This window comes from Nilaparvata lugens, chromosome X, assembly GCF_014356525.2.
Source record: "Nilaparvata lugens isolate BPH chromosome X, ASM1435652v1, whole genome shotgun sequence".
In the NCBI taxonomy this organism is placed as follows: Eukaryota; Metazoa; Arthropoda; class Insecta; order Hemiptera; family Delphacidae; genus Nilaparvata; species Nilaparvata lugens.
In genome coordinates, this window is record NC_052518.1 from 48,951,251 (window position 1) to 48,973,632 (window position 22,382).

Genomic DNA, 22,382 nt, shown 5'->3' on the forward strand with positions numbered 1-22,382 from the left:
ATATCTTGGCTGCAAAAATCCTGGAAAATGAGCCAAAATTGACAAAAGTCGAAAAATCAACCTTCCACCACCCCTATTGGTTTTTTTCGGTTAGTTTTTGCGAGAGTCATGTTTTTTCGGCTGCTGAATTCGATTTTGAGCATAAAAAACCCTGTAAATGTGATTCATGACCAGCACTGTATATGAGGGTCCCCCCACGCCCGCATGGAATCAAAAATTCTGTTATTGGACAATTTTTCTGTGTTTTTTTTTTGGTAGGGTAGAGTAGTAGAGGTAGAGGTTAGATGAACTCTTTGGTCAAAGAGTGTGTGGGAAGAGAAATTTACTTGATCATTTAGGAGACTGTTGGGAAATTGTTTTGTGTGGTTGTAAATTCCATATTGCTCCAATACATCGAGTTTTCTGCTTTTTTGTGAGATATGGAGGATTTCAAGACTGGTGGCGATGTCGGTGTATGTTGATATAATATGTTGATATATATGTCGGTGGCCTGTTGATATAATATGGTCAGCAAAATTTGAGTGGCTATGTGGTTTATTAATGGCTCTGATGTGCTCTTTGAATCTTGTGTGAAAGTCACATCCAGTCTGTCCAATATACAGTTTACTACAATCATTACATTTCAATTTGTAGTTGCCTGGTTGTTCAAATCTCTGTTTGTTTGTTTGGTAATTTTGGTTTATTACAACCACACAAAACAATTTCCCAACAGTCTCCTAAATGATCAAGTAAATTTCTCTTCCCACACACTCTTTGACAAAATAGTCCACAGTTCAAAATTACCGCCTCACTAAGTATCCACCAACCCAACCCCCACCACAACCTATTCCACCACCTTCATCCCTTACCACACATAGCCTTGTCATCTGAGTAAATTCCCACTGTCTGATGATGACCAACAACAGGTCGAAACGATCGTCACTACAAAAGTAAGTGTATTTTCACTTCAAAAGTGTTTTTAAAATTCAAGTTAAATTTTAACAGTGAAAAAGTATGGATGTACAACAGAGTAATAACGCCGAGAGGATAATTGAAGTCTGAAAACAAAGAATCACTCCTACACTGAACACCATCCAAAATCCAAGAGACTAAGAGAGACTAAACTCGCAAGACATGGTCTGCTTGCTTATATACCAGCATCACGATTTTCCACCCCTCATCACCCTTCGCCCTCTAGCTCCACCTACACTCAAACTCTTCAGTCTAATATTCAGCTTACAAACTGAATTCAAATATCAATTTAAATTTACTATAATGTTTATTATGTTATATCATTTTAAACTATGGCTCCCCTTCATTATTAAAACAAATGATATCATACATTTTACCAATATTTAAACTCTGAAGTTTGGATACTGACAATTGAATACATACTCATCGATTTGATTAATACAGTAATCAATCTTATAAATCTAATATGGCAAATACTTCAATAATAAATACATGAAATGAAGAACAAAATACAATGTCATACAGTACATCATTACAATTGAGTTGGATAAATCTAATTAATAAGATACATATTAATTAAGCAGGTTTCTCATACTCATTGTATAACTATAGCCTAATAATTGTCAACATGTTTCAATCAAACATACTTAATTCTATTTACAAATTTGTCCTCAGTCTAAGAATCCGAATTCAACTAACTCACTAATCTACTTCATGCCCTAGTTTTTATAAACATGTACTCGTTTCATGTTTATGGATTTATTTATGTGATCACCATTCAAATAATTGATCATCAAATAATTGCTTCAATAATACTCATATACTAACCACGTGGTTACATTGTAAACTACATAATATCTATATTTCACTTCTCTCCTTACTATATATCTATATTGCTATACGCAATCTACATTTACCTGCTATCAATTTAAGCTATAGCTATATACAAGGGTCAACACAAAACACAGTAGGCCATGTGGTTTCTATTGTAAACGTGTCTGTGAATAGCGTTAAGAATATTGTTGTTAGCAAGTTTCTATGAAAAAATTGATTCTGTTTCAAACTATTTTTATTTTGAAAAGAATACCACTGTCGTCTGCCTAGGTAGGCTATTCAACTGTATTCTCAATAGTTTCGAGAAACGGTTCTTTTTATTATTCTAGCCATCGAGCGTCCATATTCTTACAATACAATATGTTCAGAGCACGTGTTACAACAAATAACAGAAATCTACAATAAATTTTTCAATTTTAGGAGAGCACGTGGTCGCCATTTGTGGCTCATGTGAATTCTACAATTGTTTTATTAGCAATATATGAGAACTACTCTAGTGTGGGCTATATGCTCCCTCATTGTAATGTTTTAATAAATAAATATTGAAGCTTGAGAATTGCTTAGATTCCAATGGAGGACATGTAACAGGTGTTATTATAAAACGATCACTTATTGTACAGTGAATGGCAACCCTTTTATTTAATTTTTATAATCATTGAAATTGAAATAATAATTCTTCTCAAAGATTGTGGGATCCATGATTTTGTGGGATCTACAGTTTTGGCTCTGAGTTCCACACTTTTTCTGGTCATGTTTGTAAATGAAAAAATGAGGGGGCCATTCCCCCCATTGAAAAAATAAGGAAAGATCCACCCAAGTAGATTAGGCTGGGATTTGCGACTGTAGCAATCCTCCCCCTTTATTTTCCAAAAATTGAGGGGGGCATCATCGGCACCCAAAATGAAAATTTTGAAAAAGCCATAATTTCCGCATTACCTGCTAGTACTCCTAGAGGCTTTTTAATGAATGTTATTATTGTCACATGCCCAGTTTGTCTGGGAATTTTTCAAATTTTTTATTGGCCAAAATTGGAAAATTGCCTGTGCATCCCCCCTATTGAATTTTGTTGGTTAGTTTTCACAAAACTGATGTTTTTCTGGCTGCTGAATCCGAATTTGAGCATGAAAAAGCTGTAGGTGTGATTTATGACCAGCAATGAATATAACATTAACAACAAAATCTGATTTTTGGCTGCCAAATTGTGAGAGTCGAAAATTTCCTGACCAGAATAAAAAAAAAATTAAATTAATGCCCTTACATCCCTCATCTATCATCTCATTGAGTTATCATATGATGAATAGCCTCATTTTAATGTGCTGGGTAAGATTGTTCCTCTTGACTTTGCTATAAAATTAACTGCTGATTTTTCAAAATTGCCAAAAATCACACAGCCCTCATCAAGTGCCCCCTGGATGTAATTTTGGGGTTTATGATACACTATCAGCTGCATAGACAGCAGGTTGAGTGATTCCAACATCAAAAACTGATGTGAAAAATACAGAGACAGTCATATCTTGGCTGCAAAAATCCTGGAAAATGAGCCAAAATTGACAAAAGTCGAAAAATCAACCTTCCACCACCCCTATTGGTTTTTTTCGGTTAGTTTTTGCGAGAGTCATGTTTTTTCGGCTGCTGAATTCGATTTTGAGCATAAAAAACCCTGTAAATGTGATTCATGACCAGCACTGTATATGAGGGTCCCCCCACGCCCGCATGGAATCAAAAATTCTGTTATTGGACAATTTTTCTGTGTTTTTTTTTTGGTAGGGTAGAGTAGTAGAGGTAGAGGTTAGATGAACTCTTTGGTCAAAGAGTGTGTGGGAAGAGAAATTTACTTGATCATTTAGGAGACTGTTGGGAAATTGTTTTGTGTGGTTGTAAATTCCATATTGCTCCAATACATCGAGTTTTCTGCTTTTTTGTGAGATATGGAGGATTTCAAGACTGGTGGCGATGTCGGTGTATGTTGATATAATATTTTGATATATATGTCGGTGGCCTGTTGATATAATATGGTCAGCAAAATTTGAGTGGCTATGTGGTTTATTAATGGCTCTGATGTGCTCTTTGAATCTTGTGTGAAAGTCACATCCAGTCTGTCCAATATACAGTTTACTACAATCATTACATTTCAATTTGTAGTTGCCTGGTTGTTCAAATCTCTGTTTGTTTGTTTGGTAATTTTGGTTTATTACAACCACACAAAACAATTTCCCAACAGTCTCCTAAATGATCAAGTAAATTTCTCTTCCCACACACTCTTTGACAAAATAGTCCACAGTTCAAAATTACCGCCTCACTAAGTATCCACCAACCCAACCCCCACCACAACCTATTCCACCACCTTCATCCCTTACCACACATAGCCTTGTCATCTGAGTAAATTCCCACTGTCTGATGATGACCAACAACAGGTCGAAACGATCGTCACTACAAAAGTAAGTGTATTTTCACTTCAAAAGTGTTTTTAAAATTCAAGTTAAATTTTAACAGTGAAAAAGTATGGATGTACAACAGAGTAATAACGCCGAGAGGATAATTGAAGTCTGAAAACAAAGAATCACTCCTACACTGAACACCATCCAAAATCCAAGAGACTAAGAGAGACTAAACTCGCAAGACATGGTCTGCTTGCTTATATACCAGCATCACGATTTTCCACCCCTCATCACCCTTCGCCCTCTAGCTCCACCTACACTCAAACTCTTCAGTCTAATATTCAGCTTACAAACTGAATTCAAATATCAATTTAAATTTACTATAATGTTTATTATGTTATATCATTTTAAACTATGGCTCCCCTTCATTATTAAAACAAATGATATCATACATTTTACCAATATTTAAACTCTGAAGTTTGGATACTGACAATTGAATACATACTCATCGATTTGATTAATACAGTAATCAATCTTATAAATCTAATATGGCAAATACTTCAATAATAAATACATGAAATGAAGAACAAAATACAATGTCATACAGTACATCATTACAATTGAGTTGGATAAATCTAATTAATAAGATACATATTAATTAAGCAGGTTTCTCATACTCATTGTATAACTATAGCCTAATAATTGTCAACATGTTTCAATCAAACATACTTAATTCTATTTACAAATTTGTCCTCAGTCTAAGAATCCGAATTCAACTAACTCACTAATCTACTTCATGCCCTAGTTTTTATAAACATGTACTCGTTTCATGTTTATGGATTTATTTATGTGATCACCATTCAAATAATTGATCATCAAATAATTGCTTCAATAATACTCATATACTAACCACGTGGTTACATTGTAAACTACATAATATCTATATTTCACTTCTCTCCTTACTATATATCTATATTGCTATACGCAATCTACATTTACCTGCTATCAATTTAAGCTATAGCTATATACAAGGGTCAACACAAAACACAGTAGGCCATGTGGTTTCTATTGTAAACGTGTCTGTGAATAGCGTTAAGAATATTGTTGTTAGCAAGTTTCTTTGAAAAAATTGATTCTGTTTCAAACTATTTTTATTTTGAAAAGAATACCACTGTCGTCTGCCTAGGTATGCTATTCAACTGTATTCTCAATAGTTTCGAGAAACGGTTCTTTTTATTATTCTAGCCCTCGAGCGTCCATATTCTTACAATACAATATGTTCAGAGCACGTGTTACAACAAATAACAGAAATCTACAATAAATTTTTCAATTTTAGGAGAGCACGTGGTCGCCATTTGTGGCTCATGTGAATTCTACAATTGTTTTATTAGCAATATATGAGAACTACTCTAGTGTGGGCTATATGCTCCCTCATTGTAATGTTTTAATAAATAAATATTGAAGCTTGAGAATTGCTTAGATTCCAATGGAGGACATGTAACAGGTGTTATTATAAAACGATCACTTATTGTACAGTGAATGGCAACCCTTTTATTTAATTTTTATAATCATTGAAATTGAAATAATAATTCTTCTCAAAGATTGTGGGATCCATGATTTTGTGGGATCTACAGTTTTGGCTCTGAGTTCCACACTTTTCTGGTCATGTTTGTAAATGAAAAAATGAGGGGGCCATTCCCCCCATTGAAAAAATAAGGAAAGATCCACCCAAGTAGATTAGGCTGGGATTTGCGACTGTAGCAATCCTCCCGCTTTATTTTCCAAAAATTGAGGGGGGCATCATCGGCACCCAAAATGAAAATGTTGAAAATAACATAATGTTGATGTCAATGATAATAATAATAGATACCGGCACCTATAGATAACCAGAAAATTAATAATTTAATGATTGAAAATAAATTGATATTGAAATAAACCATCTCATGGGTTTGTTAATTGATATTAATATTAGAATAGTATTTTCCACCTTATTAAAATATTAATGACCAGCAGCTAACTCGTGCTCCAAAAGGGACTGTATAAAAGACAAATAAATTTAGTTTTATATTTCCTTGCTGATATTGAAAGTATCAACAACTGTAATAATTAACAATATAAAACTATTTGATTGGGTTTTCATCTTACGAAAATTTGTATCACAGAATGAATAAATTTGTTTTAACTATTAAAATTATAATTAATTGATTAACAAACATGATATAGGTCTATAACCATCCTCAGTAAATTAAGAATCTTCATTCAAATTTTCAATTTATTCAGTTCAGTAGTTCAGACGCGATGATGTCATTCGTGAATTTCCTATTTCCATACAGAGTACTGTAACTCAAATTATTCTACTGTAAAAAAACGAGTTTGATCGGTCTCGTCCTGCAATCTCTCATGCATGCTTCACAAAAGTCTGTTTGGTTGGGATTTTATCGTTCCGTATACTTTGAATCACAAATGAATAGATTTGTTTTAATTATTAAATTGTTATTAATTGATTAACAGCAATGTAAATAGGCATCTGACCATCCTCGGTAAACTCAGAATTTTTACGAAAAAATGCAAGTTAATCAGTTCAGTAGTTCAGACGTGATGATGCGTCATTCGTGAATTTCTTATCCCGTACGTGTATAAGCCAATTCTTTTTTTGATTATATTATATAGTCCAGGCAATGAATGCTCAAAAAAGGGTATAGAGGGAAATGTTTGGAAGACAATTTCTGACCCCGCAGTTCTGTTTAGGGTAGTAAGGGGGTAAACATATCAAAAGTCCCCACCCCTACCCCTTGTGCTAAGGGGGTGGGGGTGGTTTAAAGGTACCATTTTTTGGTTTCTCGCATAAAACACAAAAACCATACGCAGGTTTTGCTGGAGTTACCACCAGTTTCATTTTTGGAGTTTTTCGTAATTCTTCAAAAGATATTCGATCAATATTGTCAATGGAGTTTTCATTTCGTATTTAGTTTTCATAAGAGATCAGGTTCACACCTGGTCAAGTTCCAAGGTAGCGAGCCAGTTGCTAGTCAGAAGATATAAAATCATCTATTAGTCCAGTCAAGGAAAGGTTGTAGAGGGAAAAGTTGGGTAGACAATTTTTGACCCCGCAGTTCTGTTTAGGGTAGTAAGGGGGTGAACATATCAAAAGTCCTCACCCCTACCCCTTGTGCTAAGGGGGTGGGGGTGGTTTAAAGGTACCATATTTGGTTTCTCGCATAAAACACAAAAATCATGTATCTTAAGGTCTTGACTGTCATACAACAAATCAAAGCTTACATAATTTCCTACAATATTCATTCCACAACTTTTCTTATATCTCCTCTAGTTTTCGAGATATCCGCTCTTGAAGGTGTGACATTTTTGAAAAAACACGTTTGCCACCAATGTTTTTCTATTTTGCTCTTATAACTTTTTGAAAATCGATGGGAAAAATCCGTGTTGATCATGAGCTTTTAGAGCATTAAATTATCTTCAATTTGATGTATAATTTCAGACTTTTACGAATTTCTGTACACCTTTTGCAGCAGCTTTAGTGTGAGTGTGAAATTTCTATTTTTGTAACAATAGACCAATTGACAAAGGAATTTGGAGGGAATGTTTTAAACAAATTTTTTGACTTTGCAGCTTTGTTGAGACTAGTTAGAAAGAGAACATATCAAAAGTCCCCATTCCTAACTCATGAGCTAAGGAGATGAGGGTGGTTTAAAAGTTGCATTTTTCAGCGTTTTGCTTCCACGCTCATATATTGAGAACAATGCGTTCAACTGACATAACTAACAATTCAAAAATGAAGCTTGACACCTTCAACAGAGGGGATAAAGATGCGCACTTTTGCTATGTTCACCTACTAACTAGTCAAGCTGCGAAGTCAAAAATTGTGACACAAACACCCCCTTCAAATATCATTGTTAAAAGATCAACTGTTGCAGCAAAATTTTATCCCCATTACCAACCACTACATTGAAGCTGCTATAACAATGAAAGGAAAACTTGGAATTCATCAAGCTTCATTTTTGAAGGTGATAAGCAAATATTCAGATAATTTATCAGAACTAAGTTAATCAGAAATTTGGTGCAAAAATAGTAGGCTACAATGAACACGTTACTACCCACTTGAGAAACTGTTGAATATAATAATGCCAATGGAATAATAATTACTAATATTAGGAAAATATTGTTAAATCATGTACAAAGAAAATACAGAGCATCAATGCTTTATGTAGTAGGCCTGAACTCCACAGGATGAGCCTTTTGAAATCTAATTGCATGGGATGTGGTTATCTCACGCAATTTTGAACACTCTTCAGCTGGTTTAAGGTATTGAAAACACCGGTGGTATAGATTAGCATATAGACATAGTGAATAAATTCAATTTAATACATTAGGGTGTTTCGTACACTACGAGAGAGTGAATAAAGTTGAAAAAAGCCTGCACATATACGTGGATTGTAACAGGCAACTTTCTTTTTATCACGCATCATTTCCTCGAATTTGAGGAACTTGGACGAATCACATATTCCGATACATTGTCAAATAAATAAAAACATTATAAAAATCTTGAAGTACTCTTTATTCTTTAAAAACTTTTAAATAGTTCAACATCTAGTTTCGACCTGGGACTTATGACTTAGGTCATGTCCAAGTTGAAAATAGGGTCGAAACTAGTTGTTGAACTATTTTAAAGTTTTTAAAAAATAAAGGGAACTTCAAGATTTTTATATTGTTTTTATTTATTTGTTAAAAAGTAGCCCAAGTGAGTAAATTGTTTTTATTGTCAAATAAATATTAATAATGTATTGCCTCGAAGTATTGAAGCAGAAGCATATCTCATAGTCTGATCAAAATAGAGCCCTCTTTGTAGTAGGAGTACGAATCATGCTAGTGGGATATGGAGTTAAAGGGTTTCAATTATCATTGAAACCAAAGTCCTATGGCAAGCAGTTTCTTGAAAAGAATGTTCACTTTCATCGAGATAATCAATTAGAATAGAATTTATTGTTTCTCATAAACAACAGTACAATATTACATGAAAAAACAGAACAAAGATATTAAGCTATTATCCAAACTTATAAAATGCTATGGCTCAAAAATATATTGTTTATTGTTTTTGAAGGGACAGATTCAAGGATCCAAAGGTTCAAAGAACCCCACACGTCAACCGAAGCTTATTGTGTTCCCAAGTAGTATGTTAGTTAGGCAAATCAATACCTGTGTTCTTTACAAGAACCAGGATGGAGTTTTCCCCTATACTAACATCCCATTCATCACCCGGTTGCTTGTTGAAATCCAGTGTGATATGCTTGGCAGTCTCTTCAGACTGATTAGTCCTCGTGACCTACGTGAGTTCCACTCCTGGCCTACTTTGAAGGTCCTACCGCTGAGGAAGGGGTGGCCAAGTTGCCTCTAGGGCGCCCGGCTACACTTGACTCAGCCTGTTGACCTACATTTGTGCCTGGAGTTTCCCCCATCTCTGGGTACTCGACATTGTGGAGTAATCGTATGGAGCAATCGTATTGAACGATTTTGCACTATGTAGTTATACTGATAAACAAAATATAAACATAATCAGTTCAATCTCTACTGTAGTATAGTATAGTATAATATAGTATCTATACTATAGGTACTTTTTCTCATTTCACGTGTTGACAATACAATACTCTGGTCTCTTGGGTTTTCTTTTTGCCCCTCCGAAACTCTGCAGAGTAAAAAGCCTCACCTCTCCCAAGAAGTTTTGCTTGAATGACCGCCCTTCTCTGAGAAAGTGGTGAGTTTTGGCTCAAAAATATAACAATGTAAGAATACAAAGAAATATTTCTCATTTAAACATCGTCATATGCAGTCATAATAATAATAAAACCAAAAGTCATTAGCCACATTTTCCAACTACTTATACTCATAAAAAAAAACTAATATTAAAAATGAAAATAAATTCATATTTATTTTAAAAAACGAAACAATACAATATAATATAACATTTCTATGTTACACAATTATCCTGCTACATGATTAGCCTACTATACTGTATCATTCTATTTGGTAGAAGATAAGAGTTATTAGTGACAAATTTTTACATTCCTTATAAATGCTGTCCATTAAAATTATATCCTCAAATTTGAATTAATTTTTCCAGCAAAGTTGGTGGATGAAAGCAAGAAAGCAATGTTTGATGAATACGGATTCATTATACCCCAGGAATTCAAATACCATAATCATCAGGAACTAGAAGAAAAACTGAAGGCATTAGTTGCAGAGTACCCTCAAATAACTCGTCTCTATTCAATTGGAAAGAGCGTTAAAGGCAAAGAACTGCATGTTCTGATAATTTCAGACAATCCTACGATGCATGAACCAGGTAAGATAATATTGTTATTTTTTTAAATTAATACACATAATATTGAAACAAGAAACGTAGAAATGTTTATGTAATATCAACTACCTATAACATTGTACTCTGATAACATCCACCATGTTATCCATAATACATATACGTGAATATATCTATATTTTATTTAATCATATGTGTTCTTAGCAATAACTTTATAACGGGTGCGGCAGAACATGCTAACGTAGAGCAGAGAAATCTCTGTAATTGAAAAATTATCTTTTTCCTAAAAAGTATTAACCTAAAATAGCTTTGATGAGACGTCTGTGCTTTTGACACTGTGTAGAGACTTTTCGAATTTTCTGGTGCTCAATATATGAATGGTAAGGCAGGAGCTACAAGATGGCGGTAGTCGCGTTAATCCACCACGACAACAATATAAAATATTTCGAATTGGCAGGCTCTAAAATCGCCCAATTCACTGCCACACCTTATACTGTATTAGTTTGTTTGTATATAGTTCAGGCAATGTATGCTCAAAAAAAGGGTTTAGAGGGAAAAGATTGGAAGAGCATTTTTGAACCAAGTGTTTTGCTTAGAGTAGTAAGGAGATAAATATATATCAAAAGTGCTAAGTGGGTGGGAGTGTTTGAAAGGTATGTATTTTTTATTTCTCGCATATATCTCAAAAACTATCCGTCTTACGGTCATGACTAATCTGTACGAAATTGAAGCTCACATAATTTCCTACCATATTCAAACAACTTTTTCTATATATTCTATAGTTTTCGAGATATCCGCTTTTAAAGGTATGGCATTTAAAAAACCATGTTTGCCTCTAACTTTGTGCTTTTTTGCTCTTATAACTTTTTAAAAATTGTTAGAAAAAATGCATGCTGGCATCCATAACTTTTAAAAAGCTGTAAGAGAAAAAATTATTAGTTTGCGTGATGAGCTATGGTCATGATTATTGGAATTCCGAACAGTGCGTCAAAGTGGCTACAAATGGGCGATCAGCTTACTCTAGACAAAGCTATTCAATAAGTTAGACAAGTGTTAGTTCAAGATCAGGATAATTTGTTTGGTGAAGTAGATCTGTTCAAGCATAGACAACTCAAGACTCTGGCGATATTAGATCGAGTGAGAAACCCTCCTACCTAGGTGGAGGAACTAGAATCTGACACTTGGATGGTAATGGTGAAAATTATATTGCCCTTTAAGATGGACACAGATGCTTTGTAACAAAGTGAATTTGTCAATAAATTATTATTGCTGGAGTAGCGAATTTTATTAAATTTTCAATTTACATTGTCAAGGAATGATCCAGTATGATTCGGAATGATCTGAAAATGGCGAAAAAATATATTACTCCTGTTAGGGGAATCATTCATTCAATTCACATCTTAGATTTTTGGATTATGTGGATAAATATTGAACACTGGGTCTAATCAACCAATTGGGATCAAATCGTAACTTGACAATAGCGTAACAAATGTTTCACAGTTTTATCAATAGCCTATTATTCTAGTAGGCCTGATATTCTTCAGTAAAGAATGAATTGCAATGTTATTAATTACCTAGAAACTGTAAAAACGTGCCTGTAATTTAGGTGAACCTGAGTTCAAATACGTTGCCAACATGCATGGTGATGAGGCGGTTGGAAGAGAAATGCTCCTTCTTCTAGCTGAGTATCTGTGCCAAAACTATGGTTCAAACACTAGGGTAACTGATATGGTGCAGAATACCCGAATACATTTACTGCCGTCACTTAATCCAGATGGCTATGAAGTCTCCACTGGAGGTAAGAATGTATTTCAAATTAATATTGATATCAAAACTTTGTTTAAAAATTGTCATGTAAATTAACCGAGGGTTCTTAAATTTAACCACAAATTAAATGAAAATGAAAATAATCTTTAATAGGCGGAGTTAGGACTTTAAGTACTCTCTACTTAAACTTGTTGAGATAAATTCAAAGTCTATATTAATACTGTTTCGGCTATCGATTCCACTTGCATTTAATGTAAAATAACCAATTATTTCAATACCACTGATAATTGGTAAGATTGGGATAACTTACAAATTTTATTTTGAGGTGTTTCGGTTATTTACGCCCCAAATCACTCTAAATTGTCATGCTTTGTATTAATCATTTGCACATTTCTTATCTCAAAGTACTACTATTTTTTATTATTCGACTGTTAAACCATAAAAATGCACTTTCCTGTAGAGTTATTGTGAAATATTGTATAGAACTGGTTCATTAGTAAGAACTATTTCATCAGTCGGTTCTGTTTCAGTTCGTTTCAGTCACTTTCCTGAGAAACAACTTTTCATTGGAATTTTAAATAACTAACACAAGTTCATTATAGGAAATTTATGGATTGTGTCGAATTATAATGGTAGCGATATAAAGATTCTTTTGAGAATACAGTATTGAAATTAGGGTCTTTTGACAGTATAATAGGTTTCAAATTAACAGTGTATTTTTCAGTGTACAATTAACATCACTTTTCAGGCGATACTTCACATTCAATTGGTCGCCATAACGCCAATAATGTGGACCTGAACAGAGATTTTCCCGATCAATACAATGATTTTGAACAGGTGAATATTAACTATTTTCTTAATATAAACAGAAAAATGTTTTAAAAACATTAGTTAGCTGGAACAAATTGCAATAGTTCCAATTTCATGCTTTAATAGTTGACAAACTTCAACAAGTCTCATTTGAATTCTTTTGTTTACTGAGGGTGATGCCCACATGAGCTTTTGAAGCTTGTGCTTGGGTAATTAGAGAATGATGATGAGAGATGAGTGGACTTATAGCTTCACGTGAGTTCCGAACTACCTGGAAGCAAATTTTGAACCAAAACATAATATTTAGAGGAGTTAGCTCTTCAAGTAATACCTTTACAAAATGAATAGCATAATGAAATGAAAAATATTATTTTGTCTTTTTCTCATTTATTGTTTAGTATTATTCATATGAGTGTGAATCTTCGGTGCCATGATAATAGTAATTCAAGCTCTGTATAAACAAACCTGATCAAATTGGAAAAAGATAAGGTATTGTTGGCGAAATATTATGATTGCTATGAACATTAAAACTTTAGCTTTATACTAAAAAATGGAAAAATAAAAAACTTTATAGGTCGAAAAAGTGTGTTTCATCCCAATTTTACATCTCTGAAAACAGTATTTCATCTTGAAATGGGTTTTTAGGGAATCAAGCGTCAACCTGAAACGAATGCAGTCATAAAATGGTTGAAGGAGTATCCATTTGTGTTGTCAGCTAATTTACATGGTGGTGCTTTGGTAGCCAACTATCCGTATGATGACAATCGAATGATGCGGAAAGGAACCAATATCAGCCCTGATAATAATGTATTCGTTTTGCTTGCTAAAACGTATGCAAATGTAAGTATTTGTCGTAAAACTACTATTAAAAAGCAATTATTTCATCCAGGCTCATCGCCCTGGGCATTCACCCATTGAGCTCTAGAAACTTTCTATACCGAGAATGCTGCCTGAAACCCCTGAGCATGCGCCGTCAGTAAATACAACATTTTCTTTCAAATGTGTCTAAATTGAATTATTGTAAAATAGGATATGCATACTTTCAATAGAATACGCCATAGACTAGCTATTCCATAATTCTATAGTATTATGAATAAAAAGCAGAAAAAACAGCTTACTTTTTGTGGAATATTCATTGGTGAAAGTTGAAACATTACATCTGCTTATTTGTTAACAAAATCCTGTAAACACATCAATTTGGGTACTAGCTGGTAATCAGAGTTCCGATAAAATCTATTTACATTTTATCCCGAATCTATTCATCTACTGTATTTACATCCCATCTCCACCTGGACAGAGTATAGCCCTGGAGAAAGCCACCTTTACTGGTAAGTTCATGAAGGAGACCATCAACCACAAGGTTCCACAGAAGAGGTGAAAGCACACCTCCCTGTGGACAACCTTTTGCAGGTGCGATTACCATCGATTTACATTGGAGATCGGCCTTGATCTGCCTGGACCAGAGCATGGCCTCAATAACCAACCCTACATATGGCAGGCTCAAGACTACGCCCCCGCACCGATCGGACCATGGCCTTATAGGTAACATTGTCAAATGCGTCCTCAATGTCCATGAGAGTACATAGAGCAATCTCCTTGGCAGTAAGGCTGTCCTTCACCCTGCACACAAGCTGATGCAGGGCTGTTTCACAGGATTTTCCAGGCTGATAAGCATGCTGATTCCTTTGGAGGGGAGTACCTGAAAGTACTCCCTTCCTTTAATATCTAACCACCAGTCTGTTCAGCGTCTTCAAGACAAACTATGTGAGATTGATGGGACGAAATGATTTTGCAGCTGAGTAGTCTGCTCTTCCTCTCTTTTGAATGAAGACCATTCTACTGAGGCATCAGGCTTGAGGGATGTACCCATAAGTCAGACTTGCTCTAAAGAGTTCACACAAGAGGACTAATGGAGCTTCTGGTCCTTGCTGCAGTATTATGCCATACCCCCAGGAGATTTGAATGGGCCAAACTTGGATATGGCCTATTGAACTTTCGAGAGTGTGACAATTCGCCTGGCTAAAGTCCAGGATCCACAATCAGCTCTCGGCCATGAGCTCATTTCGCTGTTGCCAGACATGCCTGAACAATCACTCTCAAAAATACAATCTGGAAAGTGAGTCTCAAGAAGAAGTTTGAGACTTCCATCAATTCCAGTAGTATATTGTCTCCCTGGTGGCCTCAGAGTTCCCAAGAGGCCAATTGGGCTTGAAGCTAAAACACACTGCAGTCTTGCTGCTGCACTGAGACTGTTTACCTCCTGTGTAAATTGTCTCTAAGAGTTTTCTCCAAGAGCATCAGATATATACCACCTGTTTATTGACTTTGCAAGCGCCAATAATTGTGTGGATAAACGGAAGCTGTTGGAGGCAATGCATGATTTAGGAGTTTCAGCTAAATATGTTCGCCTAGTGAAGGCTACTCTTGATGGAACATACTGTGAAGCTGGGGGGCGAAGTAAACAAGTCTTTCGAAGTAAAAAAAGGCCTAAGGCAAGGACATCCATTGTTTCCAATCCTGTTCAATTTTGTTCTGCTAAAAGTTATAAAGGATTCAGAAGTAAATGAAAGAGGCAACATTTTCAATAGGATGCATCAAATATTGGTTTTTGCAGATGACATTGATCTGGTCATGCGAAGGAAAGAGGATATGGAAAGGCTTTTCCTGAAAGTAGAGGGAAATGCGAGAAGAATGGGGCTTTCAATCAGTCAGGACAAAACAGAATTCATGGTTGCGGCACCTCAGAGAACATAAAATGCAGGAGATTTTATAGTGAATGACTATTCTTTTGAAAAAGTAGACGAATTCGTTTATCTAGGCTCCCTTATTTCCTATAGTAATGACACCAATATAGAAATTTAGAGAAGAATATCCCAAGGAAATAGAGCATTTTTTGGGGTCTCCAGGGTCCTATGATCAAGACTTCTATCCAGGAAGGCAAAACTTCAAATATACAAAACAACCATTTGCCCAGTTTTGACGAATGGTAGCGAAACCTGGACGCTCACTAGAGAGATTACATAGTTTTAGCCCCAATTAAAAGGAAAATTCTACGTAGAATACTGGGACCAGTTGAAGAAGTAGATGGTCAAAGTAAGTTCACTAAGAAAATAGTTATAGAAGGGGATACAACTAGGAACCATTGTCATTCTCAGGGAACCTGACCTTATTGGTGTCATTAGAGGGAATAAAATAAGATGGGCAGGACATGTCCAGATAATGAATCTGGCAAGGGCACCAAATAATGTACTGTACTGCACAGTACAAGGAAAAAGAAAAGTGGGTCGCCCTAAACTCAGATGGCTGAATGAACTGGAAAAGGACTTGAGAGAGCTGGGAATACGACGATTGAAGACGACTGCATTGGATAGAGAGAGGTGGAGACTGATTGTAGAGCAGGCCAAAACTCGACTATCGGGTTGTTGTGCCACGTGTAAGTAAGTATGGACTACAGATAGAAATGGGAGACTTATAATTTTTTTATTTGCCATAATAACATCACAAAACAAGAAAACTCTTACAAAAATTAAATCAAATTAGATTTTTACTATACCGTACAATAAAATAAATATTTCTTGTTGGTACAGTCGACAAGGGAAACCTGAGCGCCTACTGCAAGTTAAAAACAAAAAATAAAACTTCTTGATTTGATTCTGTTAATTTGTTACAAAAACTTTATAATACTAATATCGGTTCTACCACATAGTACTTGATGCAATGTAGGCGTGTTGCACAATATTTTCATAGTGAGGATGTCAATTGAGTCTAGAGACAAGACGTCCCAGCCCAATTCCAGCGTGTTTTGACTGTTTAATCAGCTGTCTTAGGCTGTTCATTTGTTCAACATCATTCGACAGATTGTGAAAAAAGAAATGTCTCGTCTATACTGCAAATTCTAGTGTTGTCACTGGACGAGACAAGACAAGTTTATAGACGGCCTATTGACTGTCTATTATTGGCCGTCTTTAGACAATCTATAAGAAGTCGCGCGATTTGGTATACTAGTGTGTACTTATCCTTTGGGGAAACATAACATTTAAAATCAAATCGAATCAAAATTTATTTCCATAAAAACACTTTACAAAACAAAAATTAACTAATAATTTACGGAAAAATAGCACCCGCAAAGAAAAATCTGAGCGCGGAGTGCGAGTTGTGCTTATTTTTTACAATGATGAAAAATACAATACCGTAAATTTTTTGAGTATATTAATTATAAAAACAGAACCAGAAGTAACAATGGCATATCACAATGATAATCTTCTTGTAGCATAAACCTGAGTCACAATGATATAACTTCTACATTAAAAACAACATATATATATATATAACAATAGTGAAGCAGTAGACATTACATAACAATAATCGACCTTGTAGGGGGAATTTATTGTAAAAATGTAGGGATATACTCTCCCTTTATTATTTTCCCTCATTTATTTTATTTTTATTTCTGATGGTGATCTGCAGAAACCCTAAAACTCTATTTGTTTTTGTATACTGTATTTATTTTCTATCATGAAATAATATTTCCTGTTTTCATAAAATTTTCTAGATTGAAGCAAATGTAAATCAATATGATAACAGCAAATACACTGAAGTTTAGATGATTTATTCTCGTATTTATTTTTTTCCCGGATTGAAATTCAGCTCAATTTATAAAAATCAGTTATTCATTTATTTAAATTTTTTTATTCTTCAAGATGGCAGCTCACTTTTTAGTTTGAAGCAAATATTGTTAGATAGGGTTACTGTTTTAAGGATTACAATATAGTATTTGCTTTCAACCAATCATCAAATTCTCTAGTGTGATATTTTTTGCAGCTCATCTCTACTATTCTCATTGGAACTAAACGCATAATTTTATTCATTCTGTATTTGAATTGTTTCCTGCATACATCTAAGTCTACCCTTTGCTGGTTTATCGTTATGCCTCGTTGGTTGTATGGTGTATCTCGTATTTCTAGTCTGAAATTACTTTTGTATGCATATTGGATAATATTTTTACTATATAATTCCCTCACAGTAAGTACTCCCAATTCCCGAAAAAGCTCACTATTTGGATAGAGTCTAGGTTTACCCAAAGCTGCCCTTATTATGTGCTTCTGCATTACAAAAATTTTGTTTATATGACAGCCCGCGGCTCCCCCCCACGCCAGAATCCCATACTGTAGAATAGATTGTACATACGCTATATAGATTAATTTAGTTATTTCTATGTCGTTTATCAAATTGATTTTGTAGAATCTGAAAATGAGGTATTTCAATTTTTTGCATTTGTCATCAATATGATAATTCCATCTAAGATGAGAATCAATTATAACACCCAAATACCTAGCATGGTCCACCTTATCAATCATTGGGCACTGACAATGATCCAGCGCAGCAGGCAAATTGCATGATGCATCATGAATTTGCAATCTTAAATTTGTTGGTTGTGATCCGGCAGTAGGGGAAAAAGCTATGAATGAACTTTTTTATGGTTCAATGTGAGTGTATGGATATCCAACCATGTCTTGACCGTCTTCAACCCTTTCATTGCCAAATCTCTCACCTCCTCCCATGTAGAACCCGAGAAAGTCACAATGGTATCATCAGCAAATGAAATAATTGTTCTATTTTCAGAATTAAGTTTGAGCAAATCATTCATATACATCAGGAACCATATTGGAGATAACACAGTTCCCTGGGGTACCCCATATTCCGACAAATGCACCTGATCAGACTTGCTTCCTATTGATATGATTTGTGTTCTGTCTTTTAGGTAGTGTTTGAACAAATCTAATGCCTTGCCACGAATTCCTATATTTTTCAGTTTGTTCAACAAATTTTTGTGTGGAATTGTGTCGAAAGCCTTTGCCAGGTCCAGCAGCACTGTAAGAGTTTTTTTATTGTTATTAAAGTTATCTGTCACTATGTCTACCAGGTGTAATATAGCATCTTGTGTACTCTTGCCGGTTTGGAAGCCATACTGATTTTTATGTATAATATTGAATTTATCTAGGTATTCTACAATTCTTGTTTTTATTATTTTCTCCATTACCTTAGACAGGCTACTAAGTAGGCTAATCGGTCGATAATTACTAGGATCATTTTTAATTCCACCCTTGTGAAGAGGTACGACTCTAGCAATTTTGAACTCCTCTGGGAAGTATCCCTGTTCAAAACACTTATTTATTATGAAGGACAATGGACTAGCAATGAAACTGGATATATTTTTCAAACAAAAATTACTTATATTATCAATACCAGGTGAAGAGCTATTTTTAATGTACATATTGTTTTAATTACCTCACATTCATTTGTTGGAAACCAGAAAAAAGACTTTGGTGAGTTGACAATTGTTTCAGGGAAATGAATATCAATATTGGAGTTTCTCATCTTTTCTGCATGCGACTTGCCAACCTCTGCAAAATAATTATTCAAGACACTAGGTTCAATGTTTACATCAGTGGTTTTCTTTTCTTTGTCCAACAGCTCATCTATACAATTCCAGAGTTTCTTGCTGTTTGTTTTATTTTGTGTTATCTTGTTTTTAAAATAGTTCTGCTTAGCCTGCTTTATAAGATTTCTCAATACGTTTCTATATCTAGTGTATTGCAATTTCAAGTCAAGATTTTTAGGTTGTTTTGTCAGTTTTTTATACATTCCATCTCTAGTTCTTATACAGTTTACTAAGTTTGCAGTAATCCAGTTTTTTAAAGGTTTTTGTCTGTGGTTCAATTTTATTTTTGTTTTTGAATTATTGATATGATTATTTAATTTTTTGATGAAATTAGGTGTCAAGTTTTGCAGGTTATTACAATCAAATATATCCTGCCAAGATTCAGTTTGCAGATTTGTAATTAGTTTTGAGTAGTCTATTTTTTCAGTATACTCTCTACAGTTTGTGGGGGCTATATGTATGTGATCTGAGATACCCAGAAAAAGACCAGTCGCACAATGATCAGTGATGCCAGTCTTGAAAATTACACCTACAACATCCTTGTAATTTGACGTTTCGTCTTTATGGAATATGTGATCAAGAGTTGCCACTGATTGATTTTGTACTCTTGTCGGTTTATTTATATACGATCTTAGACCATTCATATGTAACAAGCTACAGTACTCATTCACAGAATTTGTGTTTTGATCGAGGTTAATATTTATGTCACCGGCTAGTATTATGTTTTTTTTTTATTTTTGAGTTCTTCTAGACATGAGCCAAGATCCTCAACAAACGATTCAACCGATAATGATGGAGGTCTATATATAGCCATCAGTGTGATATTTTCTTTCATCTGTGGTACACTAATTTCAAGAATGATTGAATTTGCAGAAGCAATATCATTGCTTAAAATTTCAGCATTTAGATTATCCTTAATAAACACACAAACTCCATCACATTTATTAAATTTGGCAGGTGAATTTATAACTGAATATCCGTTCAAATTGAAAGAAAACTCGTGCTCATTTGAAGCCCATGTTTCAGATAGTATAATTAAATGGTAGGATGTTTCACAATTTTGAAGGACGAGAGATAATTCATCGAAATTTTTTTTCATACTACGTATATTCATATGTAGGATGTTGAATGAAGTTTTACAAATGTTGTTCAATTTCAGTGACGGACGAAAATCCAACACATCATCATATTCTATTGTGTCGTAGCAGCCATCCTCAATCAATCCTCCGAAATCATTAAACAAAACCATTATTTTTTTAGTTTCCAATTTTTAATCCAATTCCTTCTATATTTGAGTGATTATTTTTTATCATGCAAGTGAGAAATGTATCTATTGAGCCAATGTTACTTATGTGTTTAAGAAATGATTTAATAATCTGATTTTAAAGGGAAAATGTATGAAGATGAAAGGTTATAAATTAAAACCCTTTTTTCCTGAATGAAACGGGAAATATGAAATATTAGCTGATCTGTTTTATTTAAAAGAGAATTGTTGAATTATTGAAAAGAGACCAACTGATTTAATTATCATCGTATAGATTGTTATGAGTTCTAGCGTATTTGGACCCTGATGAAGCTTAGATCTGGTTCCATCAGTGTTCAGTGTAATTCAAAACTTTTGAAATTTTCATAGCTATCTTTTGTTCGATTTCTAGGCTCATCCCAGAATGCACAAGGGTCTAGCTAATTGTCCAGTTATGCCGAAAGAGAAATTCACAGGAGGTATTGTGAATGGTGCTCAGTGGTATATTGTTAGTGGAGGAATGCAGGACTACAATTATTGGGCATCAAACTGTTTCGAATTAACTATAGAAATGGGCTGTGATAAATTTCCTGTCTCATCTCGTCTGCCCTCATTCTGGATGGAAAATCGAGAATCTCTACTCATTTACATTGAGCAGGTGAGAAAGGAATTATTTCAAAATCCCTACCAATATTATTAATTCCATTCAAATGTTTCTGTTTAAGTAAGTCCATGAACTGATATGAAACTGTAGGTTAATAAGAAACATTGACGATTGTGTAGGTTTGAAACGGGATCTTCGTCGAGTTAACCTTTGGTATAGTCAAAATAAACTTGATTCAAATATTTTAAAAACTAATTCACAAAAATGTTAAAATTTGGTAGAGAAGTTCAGATAGGGTCTAAAAATTTTATCTTGAGAAGACTTCAAAAATACGCCAGAGATACGCCCAAGATAGGCGGTTTTACAGCGTTCTCCTAGCGTTCCCCAGCGTTTTTTCTGCGTTTTCTCAGAGAGAAAATGTTCAAATTTAGTACATAGGCTCAGCTAAAGTGTACATGGTAACAAGGTGTTGTTGTTGTTGTTAAAGAACTTGAACATTATGCCAAAAATACGCCACGAATCGGCGTTTTTCCTGCGTTCATTTGCGTTTTCTCAGCTTTATATAGAAAAGAATAGAACATTATTTGTACTTTTAAGAAAGAAAAACAGAAAATGAAAATGTTACGACGCAAATAATTTTGAAGAAATCATAATTCTCCCAGCAGTTTCCTCTCTGCACACAAAGTAGAAAGGCTCTTTTTTTAGGTTCAGCCGAAGCCGTCAGCCGGGTCTGTAGACTCTATCAAACTGTGATTTGAATTAACACAATTTTCAATTACTGTATATTTATGTCTTTCTTTACATAAATTTTTAAAAAAATATTTAGAAACTTTCGGGCAGACAGAGTGTCAATGTGGCTGTATTTATCAAACTCGAACTACATAACAAATTATTAACAAAAATAAATCAATCATTGAAAATTTAAAATCAAATCGAAACCATCCACTTCGTAAAATTAAACACTGCATTATTTTATAAATAATAAGAAAAACAGTAGAAATAACCTACAACATAGCTTCCTTGTC

General features: G+C 34.4%; 1 protein-coding gene across 2 annotated transcripts in view; it reads left to right on the plus strand.

The window, feature by feature from the left end:
* The window catches only part of LOC111050394 (carboxypeptidase D), a 296,777-nt gene that overhangs the window by 87,019 nt on the left and 187,376 nt on the right, over positions 1-22,382 (plus strand). For both annotated transcript variants that reach the window (XM_039441290.1, XM_039441291.1), the window contains exons 7-11: positions 10,297-10,518; positions 12,098-12,289; positions 13,007-13,095; positions 13,714-13,908; positions 21,166-21,411. In XM_039441290.1, coding sequence (XP_039297224.1) covers positions 10,297-10,518; positions 12,098-12,289; positions 13,007-13,095; positions 13,714-13,908; positions 21,166-21,411 — 944 coding nt within the window. The remainder of the gene's footprint in view (positions 1-10,296; positions 10,519-12,097; positions 12,290-13,006; positions 13,096-13,713; positions 13,909-21,165; positions 21,412-22,382) is intronic.